General features: G+C 44.1%; 1 protein-coding gene across 1 annotated transcript in view; it reads right to left on the minus strand.

Annotated features, from left to right (window-relative positions):
• The window catches only part of LOC106563221 (protein turtle homolog A), a 42,540-nt gene extending 37,999 nt beyond the window's left edge, over positions 1–4,541 (minus strand). Inside the window, exons 1-2 of the mRNA XM_014128584.2 lie at positions 4,103–4,541; positions 1–95 (exon numbers count right to left, since the gene is read on the minus strand). Of these exons, the coding sequence (XP_013984059.2) occupies positions 1–61 (61 nt within the window). The 5' untranslated portion in view covers positions 62–95; positions 4,103–4,541. The remainder of the gene's footprint in view (positions 96–4,102) is intronic.
• Between the last annotated feature and the right edge of the window lie 5,674 nt (positions 4,542–10,215).

Genomic DNA, 10,215 nt, shown 5'->3' on the forward strand with positions numbered 1-10,215 from the left:
ACAGCAGGTAGAGTGCAGTCATCATGGTGACATCCACGAAATAGCCCCTCTTTGGTCCCATAGCTGCCAGTCACACAGCCTCCAGCATCATTTACCTGTTGGCAAAAAGACACACTTGTCACATATTGCATCTTCCAACCTGTCACCTATCTCCATACAATCAGGCACAAGAGAGAGAGAGAGATAGAGAGCGAGAGCGAGAGAGAGCTGACAGTTGTGTCTAGCTTATGGACACATGGGAGATGTGTTTACATTTACAAAGTAGCTTTCTGAAGATTGGAATTCACCCCATTTCATCAATGGATCAAATGGATATCCAACAAGCAACCCTGTCAAAAGCCTCCCAGCCCGAAATGGTTCTCATAACATGAATGACCATTAAATAATTGGAGAGTCAGTTGTGCAGAGAACCTGACCGGCTGGAGTAAGAATCAGTGTTGTTTACTCAGAGAACCCAGTGAACTCGTTTGCTGGGTCTGTCAGGGACTGCAGTTACCAGTCAAGGAGATAAGCTGGGTGGCAGGAGACACATACAGCAGCCAGAAGCATTGTACTGCATGTGGTGCATCAGTCATTGGTGTCATAAAGCTTGCAATACTCCTAGCAGGTCAAAGAAGATATGGAGCAAGTTTTCATGATCCACTATGTCAAAACCATGATGAAGGTTTCCAGTTAGAGGGGGGAAAAAAATCAATACATGTCTCAAAAAGTCAGAGCTTACCCCTACTATTATAATCTATACATTAGACCTGAATGCCATCCATGGAGCTAGAGATACATTGATTGATTTTCTGGAGTCCCCCACATGTACGATGTTCTCCAGAGGCGCATGGGACTGGGCAAGCTCATGTGAGGGAGTGATTTAACAGAGGGTGGGCTAATAGTCCACTCAGCTCTCCATCCACACACCCAGAGTTCCCAGCACACCTTTACCACACACTCCTAACAGCAGCTTATTACACTAAGTTAATTACAGCCACTGCTAGACCACAAGAGCTATTTTTAGAGGGCGGGAGCAGCACCGCTCACCAAATCCCATGGGCACATGTCATACAAACAAGTCCACCAAGGATCCCACCAAATCCCACGTATACAGCAACATATCAACATACGAACAAATCCACCGAGAGCTGCCGTCAAGCTGAACAGGATTTCATACCAATTAAAATGCATTTCAAATTGAAATAAAAAATATTGAATGCATATGGAAATACATTTAAAAAAAGTTTTATTAACTGATAAGAACTGATAAGTACAGCAAGTCATATTCTATAGGTCTTCATGGTCGTTACAAGAGAGAGTGAGAGAGCAAAAGGTCGAGTGACCGCTCCCTGAATGGCCTACTGAATATGAGCAGCAGCAAGACTCACTCAGGTAACACAATTGGCAAATAGGTGATAGGCTACGTATCTGGTGAAGCTCATCATAAAACTCTATGGCAGTCTTCTGCACAAAGTCAAGATGATAAATGGAATGCGATAGACTGTCTTGTAAGTTGAGCAACATAACCAGTAAGTCTCTAGTACTACGGTAATAATCGTTTTGAGTGTGTTTGTCTGTTGTCACTCTATTTCAATTGCACTACTAATCGATTGCTTTGACCATGAATCAGACAGCAGCAAGCAAAGATACATGTAAAACAGTGTTGTTTGCTGCTTCTTATCTTTCCTCCCAAACAGAAAGTGGGTGAGGTACGACTGAGGATGAAAGACTTGGCTAGTCAGTCAGAAGGGTTTGTTGTGTCAGAGGAAGGCCCCAAAAATTGTCAAAGACTCCAGCCACCCTAGTCATAGACTGTTCTCTCTGCTACCGCATGGCAAGCGGTACCGGAGCGCCAAGTCTAGGTCCAAGAGGCTTCTAAACAGCTTCTACCCCCAAGCCATAAGACTCCTGAACATCTAGTAAAATGGCTACCCAGACTATTTGCAGTGCCCCCCCACCCCCTTTACACCACTGCTACTCTCTGTTGTCATCTATGCATAGTCACTTTAATAACTCTACTTAAATGTACATACTACCTCAAACAACCGGTGCACATTGACTCTGTATTTTTTTGAAACTGCATTGTTGGTTAGGGGCTCGTAAGTATTCGGCGCATGTGACTAATAAAATGTGATTTGATTTGCACACAGAGGGCTGACTGTGTTTCTGTGGAGAGAGAGAGAGAGAGAGAGAGAGAGAGAGAGAGAGAGAGAGAGAGAGAGAGAGAGAGAGAGAGAGAGAGAGAGAGAGAGAGAGAGAGAGAGAGAGAGAGAGAGAGAGAGAGAGAGAAAGCAGAGTAGGCCTGCAGAGGGACAGTAACACAAACATGCTCATTATCGGTAAAGCTCTTCAACCGTGGTAACCTAGGCCTAGTCTCCCTCACTACACTTCCTGCCACCAGCTAAGCAGCGTTGCCTTACAAACACACTGACGACGTTAACAACACAAAGCTCCTGCAATGTGTGTACAGCAAAAATAACAGACCCTAACCAACGGGAAATGCCTGTCTTGATTTCTCACCAGACAGGAGAGCAGGGACGGCAGGGACAGGGTTACTGGTGAAATACTACTACATTTAATCAGGTAAATGGGCAGCGATTGATTTGTAGCCACCAGAGAATACTAACCCTTTTACCTAGCTGTATAACCCAGCCATAACCCCGCCTGGAAACTGACTAGGGAGGGAGCTCTGGACACTCTTACAACAGACGCTCTCTAACCAGATGTGCACTTATGTGGAAAATATTCCAACTCATCCATTGCCACTATGGGTGTGAGAGAGATGTTCTCATTCTCATTCTATTCCTGTGACATGGAAGAGAAGGGTTATGCCGATCACATGTGTGTTTTTGGGGTAAGGCATTGGCTACAATATTCAACGAGGTAACAAAGACTCCACGCCTCTGAGTGATGCCAGAAACCACCATAATGTAACATCAAATATTTGTAGATGTTCTGTGAAGGTGTGTGCGCATGCGTATGAGTCTACGGTCATGCATACATGCGCCGAGACATAGACGTAATGGATTCTAAAGGGGTCTTTCTTTGTGTGGTGGTCAGTGGTGGATGGATAAGCAGCTGTATTCCACACTCCTGTTCATCCAGGTTGATCGTGCCAGCCGTGGTTTGGGGACAGAGCAGAGGGGATGAGGACTAGTTATTCCTAGTGAAGAACAGAACAAAGCACTCACATCCCCCTGCTGGGGTATTGTGCTCTATCCATAACTAATGAGGCCTCTCATTCTCAACAGCACATGTGAAGAGGATAATACCAAATGTGGTGAGGTGATATAAGCCCCAAGGTACATGGGTATCTTCTGAGTAATAATAGCATAATAAGGGGATAGTTTTCCATGAACATAGAAATCATCTGAGAAACAATGACATTCTCACACATCAGTTTAGAGGAGAGTTACCCATAGATCTCTTGCCACTGGATTGGAATTCCATCATGGTCGATGCAGATCACATTTCTAGCCTATTTTGACCCCTTTTCACTCAGTACTGATCACAGTCTCAATTTACAAGGCATCAACAGGTATGATTGGTATGGTTTGCTAAATCTACAGTGAACTGCCATCACCCCCACAACCCTTATTCACAGCAATGTTAGCCCCGATTTTACAATAGGCTATATAATACAATAACTTTTGGAGGAGAAATGTTGCACTTAGATTACTTATATAGGCCCATATGATATCCTAAGGTAAGAGTAAAGTCCTGTCACCACACATGACTCCAGTGATGCAGAAGGACTTTACATTTGAGCATAAATAATGAATATGAGGCTTGCATGGTTGTCAACTGCTAACATTGGACCGGAATATGATCAACCCACAGGTCTCTTACACAAATATCCCAGGACCTTGTTTGTCATGTCTGACACATCTGAGCATGTACAAGTGGCAATTTCAAATGTCTGTCTAAAATAAAGTTCCTCAAAAGGAAGTGGCTTTCAAAATGATTTGAGACAGGTAAAGACACACATTTCAGTCCTTCAACAGGTTAAAGTCTAGACGTTTCGATTACTAAGTAGTAATGCCCATACAAAACAGACAAACGGTCTCTTCAAGTTGTCAGGGGGAAAACAAGTTGGTTTAATACAATTAACACAATTTACCTGCGTTATACACATTTACAAGTAACGGCAGGTTGTCTTTCCATTTAGTGCGTCAGTCTGAAGTCTTCTTTGAGTAATTCCTTTAGTCTTCAGCGTGTACAAGTGGCATGTGTTTAATTGTTTTGTTCTCAGGTGCCAAATATGTTGTTTCAAGTTTCAACTAATTTTCTGATTCTTACTGAAACATCGAATGGTATCCGCAAATAAATGATGGTGGATTCTGCGCTGAATTCTTTAACAAATAATTGATAGACGCGTTGTATCTCCGAAATTGTTCCTCGCCCGCTGTAACATTCAACAGGTAGGCATATGAAGATTCAAGATACTTCCACGGTTAGAAAGTCCCCTAAAACGCAAAGAACAACCTTCCAGACACATTTGACTCTGATGCTCCGTGGCAAAGGTTTCTACACTCTCACCTCTTCCGTCTTCATTGAGCAGTTTAACCAATCACCCACCTCTTCTCTCTCTCTCTCTCTCTCTCTCTCTCTCTCTCTCTCTCTCTCTCTCTCTCTCTCTCTCTCTCTCTCTTTCTCAATTCAATTCAAGGGCTTTACTGACATTGGAAACATATGTTTACATTGCCAAAGCAACTGAAATAGATAATTAACAAAAGCTAAATAAACAATAAAAAATGAACAGTAAACATTACACTCACAAAAGTTCCAAAATTTATAAAGCCCTTCTTACATCGGCTGATGTCACAAAGTGCTGTACAGAAACCCAGCCTAAAACCCCAAACAACAAGCAATGCAGGTGTAGAAGCACGGTGGCTAGGAAAAACTCCCTAGAAAGGCCGGAATCTAGGAAGAAACCTAGAGAGGAACCAGGCTATGAGGGGTGGCCAGTCATCATCTGGAGATTATAACAGAACATGTCCAAGATGTTCAAATGTTCATAGATGACCAGCAGGGTCAAATAATAATAATCACAGTGATTGTAGAGGGTGCAACAGGTCAGCACCTCAGGACCAAATGTCAGTTGGCTTTTCATAGCCGATCATTCAGAGTATCTCTACTGCTCCTGCTGTCTCTACAGAGTTGAAAACAGCAGGTCTGGGACAAAGTAGCACGTCCGGTGAACAGGTCAGGGTTCCATAGCCGCAGGCAGAACAGTTGAAACTGGAGCAGCAGCACGACCATGTGGAATGGGGCTCAGGTCCCCCGAGAGAGAAAGAAAGAGAAAGAGAAAGAGAGAGAGAGAGAGAGAGAGAGAGAGAGAGAGAGAGAGAAAGGAAAAAAGAGAGAGAATTAGAGAGAGCATACTTAAAGTCACATAAATTTGGGTTTCCAATCTCTCCAAAAGAATGTGGTGATCGATGGTATCAAAAGCAGCACTAAGGTCTAGGAGCACAAGGACAGATGCAGAGCCTCGGTCTGGCGCCATTAAAAGGTAATTTACCACCTTCACAAGTGCTATGATGGGGTCTAAAACCAGACTGAAGCGTTTCGTATACATTGTTTCTATTCAGGAAGGCAGTGAGTTGCTGCATAACAGCTTTTTCAAAATAATTTGAGAGGAATGGGAGATTCGATACAGGCCGATAGTTTTTAAAAATATTTTCTGGGTCAAGATTTGGCTTTTTCAAGAGAGGCTTTATTACTGCCACTTTTAGTGAGTTTAGTACACATCCGGTGGATAGAGAGCCATTTATTATGTTCAGCATCGGAGGGCCAAGCACAGGAAGCAGCTCTTTCAGTAGTTTAGTTGGAATAGGGTCCAGTATGCAGCTTGGTTTAGAGGCCATGATTATTTTCATCATTGTGTCAAGAGATATAGTATTAAAAAACTTTAGTGTCTCCCTTGATCCTAGGTCTTGGCAGTGTTGTGCAGACTCACGACAACTGAGCTTTGGAGGAATAGGCAGATTTAAAGAGGAGTCCGTAATTTGCTTTCTAATGATCATGATCTTTTCGTCAAAGAAGTTCATGAATTTATCACTCCTGAAGTGAAAGCCATCCCCTCTTGGGGAATGCTGCTTTTTAGTTAACTTTGCAACAGTATCAAAAATACATTTTGGATTGTTCTTATTTTCCTCAATTAAGTTGGAAAAATAGGATGATCGAGCAGCAGTGAGGGCTCTTCGATACTGCACAGTACTCTCTTTCCAAGCTAGTCGGAAGACTTCCAGTTTGGTGTAGCGCCATTTCCGTTCCAATTTTCTGGAAGCTTGCTTCAGAGCTCGGGTATTTTCTGAATACAAGGGAGCTAGTTTCTTATGACAAATGTTTTTAGGTGTGCGACTGCATCTAGGGTATTACGCAAGGTTAAATTGAGTTCCTCAGTTAGGTGGTTAACTTATTTTTGTACTCTGATGTCCTTGGTAGGTGGAGGGAGTCTGGAAGGGCATCTAGGAATCTTTGGGTTGTCCGAGAATTTATAGCACAACATTTAATGATCCCTGGTTGGGGTCTGAGCAGATTGTTTGTTGCAATTGCAAATGTAATAAAATGGTGGTCCGATAGGACAAACCTAGGTCAAGAGTATGACTGTGGCAGTGAGTAGGTCCGGAGACATGTTGGACAAAACCCATTGAGTCGATGATGGCTCCGAAACCCTTTTGGAGTGGGTCTGTGGACTTTTCCATGTGAATATTAAAGTCACCAAAAAATGTTATCATACACATATAAAGACATTTCAAATGTCATATTGTGTCTATATACAGTGTTGTAATGATGTGCAAATAGTTAAATTACAAAAGGGGAAATAAATAAACATAAATATAGGTTGTATTTACAATGGTGTTTGTTCTTCACTGGTTGCCCTTTTCTTGTGGCAACAGGTCACACATTTTGCTGCTGTGATTGTACACTGCGGTATTTTACCCAATAGATATGGGGGTTAATCAAAGTTGGATTTGTTTTCAAATTCTTTGTGGGTCTGTGTAATCTGAGGGAAATATGTGTCTCTAATATGGTCATACATTTGGCAGGAGGTTAGGACGTGTATCTCAGTTTCCACCTCATTTTGTGGGCAGTGTGCACATAGCCTGTCTTCTCTTGAGAGCCAGGTCTGCCTTCGGCAGCCTTTCTCAATAGCAAGGCTTTTAGAAATATTTTTTTTTTTAGAAAGATGTTTAAACCAATTTTTTACTTTCTGGCATGTTAGAGTGTGGTTTAAAAGTGTATTTTGTAGGCCTACTTTGTACTGAATGTTGCTTTCCTGCATGGGCCAAAACACAACCTATCAAATAAACAAACAATGAAAGATATGTGAAATTAGATTAAAAGAAAATGTGAAATTAACTACATTACTCTAATTATTTATTTATATCCACAGAAAATGTATGCTAAGATTTGATGAAAATGATATTTGAATTGGAAAACAACTGCAGGTTTTCTTTTTGCCTGACAGTAATGAAGCCTGATGCAAATCTATGATAGCATATTCCCAATTATTGGTATTCATATTTCCCATACTATTACAAATATTTAGCCCAAAAATATATTTAAATGTGATTAAGGTCAGTATTTGTTTGCGCTCTATTTATTCCAGAGCCGAGGCCGTTCATCAAAAATATACTGCTTCAATTGAATCCACAAGAGGGCGAACTTTGACAACTAATAATCTCAGTAAAACACCTGTTATGGAAAAACAGTTATAGCAAGGTTATAGCAAATACCTATATGCTAACGAGCCAATTGCAGTTTAAAACCTTGAAGACAAAGAACATTGTACAAGACTAATAGTGGTGTAATCTAGCAAGACAAGTACAGAGTACAAGTACAGAGAAGTACCAAGTAAACATGATGTTCAAGAATTACCACACATAAAGGAAAGTGTATAATATTTTGTGTTTTAATCTCAAATTAAAGATACAAAAAAGCACATAATACCAATAATACTGTAGGCCACATAAAGCCATGCCATTGGATCGTTTTTTATACATATGTAACGTAAACTGGATAGTCTCTCTTCCAGTCGAACACATCCATGGAGAGCATTACAAACAGATAGTCATGACAGAAATTTATAACAGGCCTTGCATAATCTATATAGTGATAGGCTACTCTTACATTTCAAGTCAGAGTTGCATTGCGCAAGTGTGACATGCAATAAAACAAAGACAGAATAAAGTTAAACCACTTGGTGATGCTGTTTCTCAGTCTGGGAGAAATTGAGGTAAACAAAACCTTCTCATGCAGCTTTAGTAAGGTTGGTGTCTTGGCATTTATTGCTACAGTCATTAATTGTACCGCACAGATGGAAAGGTAATCCCAGAAGATTGAATTGGTAATAGCAGCAGCAGAGAAGTTTCTGTGTGTCAGAGATTGTAGTGCAGAAGAACTACACCAGGATGATGGCCTGGTGTAGGATCTGTTAGGGCCCAAGGAGTGGGAAGGGGTGGTGGGGTGTGTTGGGGATAGTGGTATATACACTGAGTGTACAAAACATTAGGAACAACTTCCTAATATAAAGTTGCACCATCTTTTGCCCTCAGAACAGCCTCAATTTGTCAGGGCATGGCCTCTACAACGTGTGAAGCGTTCCGCAGGGATGCTGGCCAATGTTGACTCCAATGCTTCCCACAGTTGTGCCATGTTGGCTGGATGTCCTTTGGGTGGTGGACCATTCTTGATACACACGGGAAACTGTTGAGCGTGTGTAACGCCCTGGCTATAGAGAGGGGTTTTTTGTTCTTTATTTTGGTTAGGCCAGGGTGTTACATTGGGTGGGCGTTCTATGTTCTGTTTCTATGTGTTTGTATTTCTTTGTTTTGGGCCGTGTGTGGCTCCTAAATCAGGCACAGCTGAAGTTCGTTGTTGTTGATTGGGAGTCACACATAAGTGCATGTTTTTCCGTTGGGGTTTTGTGGGTAATTGTTTCTGTTAGTGTTTGCACCTGACAGGACTGTTGGCTGTCGGTTTTCTCTTTTCTTGTTTTGTATAGTGTTCACGTCTTTCTTAATTAAATATTAAATGATGGACACTAACTCCGCTGCACCTTGGTCTTCTCTACATGACGACAGCCGTTACAGAATTACCCACCAAACCAGGACCAAGCAGCGGAGGAGGAAGGAGCAACAGGAGAACAGCTTGATGGACTCGTGGACATGGGAACAGATACTGGACGGAGAGGGACCATGGACTCAGGCTGGGGAGTATCGCCTCCCGCAGTGGGAGATTGAAGCGGCGAGAGTGGAGAGGCGATATTATGAGGAGAGAGAGCGCAACGAGCACGAGAGGCAGCCCCAATAATTTTTTGCGGAGGGGCACACAGGACAGTCGGCGGAGCCGAGGTCGGAACCAGAGCCAGTCGGGTTGACATTGGAGGTGAGCGAGGGGTACGAGGCAGAGACTGTGAAGGAGTTAATGGGGAAATTAAAGGAGAGAGAGATGAGAGAGCTGCTAGTTTGGTGCATAAGGCACGGCATTCGCCCTACGGAGCGTGTCGTGGAAATGATGTCACCTGAGGCAGCTCTCCATACTCGTCCTGAGGTGCGTGCTGGTTGTCTGGTGAAGACTGTGCCTGCGCCCAGAAACAGGCCTCCTGCATGTCTTCCCAGCCCTGCACGTCCTGTGCCTACGCCCAGAACCAGGCCTCCTGCATGTCTTCCCATCCTGGTCAAGCCCGTGCCTCCTCCATGGACCAGTCCTCCAGTGGGTCTCCCCATCCTGGTCAAGCCCGTGCCTCCTCCACGGACCAGTCCTCCTGTGGGTCTCCTCATCCTGGTCAAGCCTGTGCCTCCTCCAAGGACCAGTCCTCCGGTGGATCCCTCCACCCTGGTCTCTCCTGTGCCGCCTCCTCAGACCAGGCCTCCAGTGGGTCTCCCCAGCCTGGTGAGTCCAGGGCCTGTGCCCAGAGCCAGGTCTCCCTCATGTCTCCCCAGCCTGGTGAATCCTGAGCCGGATCTGCCAGAGTGGCCCGCCGTGCCGGATCTGCCGGAGTGGCCCGCCGTGCCGGATCTGCCGGAGTGGCCCGCCTGTCTGGAGCTGCCGGAGTGGCCCGCCTGTCCTCCGGAGCTGCCGGAGTGGCCCGCCTGTACTCCGGAGCTGCCGGAGTGGCCCGCCTGCCCGGATCAGCCGGAGTGGCCCGTCTGCCCGGATCAGCCGGAGTGGCCCGTCTGCCCGGATCAGCCGGAGTGGCCGTCTGCCCGGATCAGCCGGTGTGGC

The sequence above is a fragment of the Salmo salar genome, chromosome ssa11, assembly GCF_905237065.1.
Source record: "Salmo salar chromosome ssa11, Ssal_v3.1, whole genome shotgun sequence".
Taxonomy (NCBI): domain Eukaryota; kingdom Metazoa; phylum Chordata; class Actinopteri; order Salmoniformes; family Salmonidae; genus Salmo; species Salmo salar.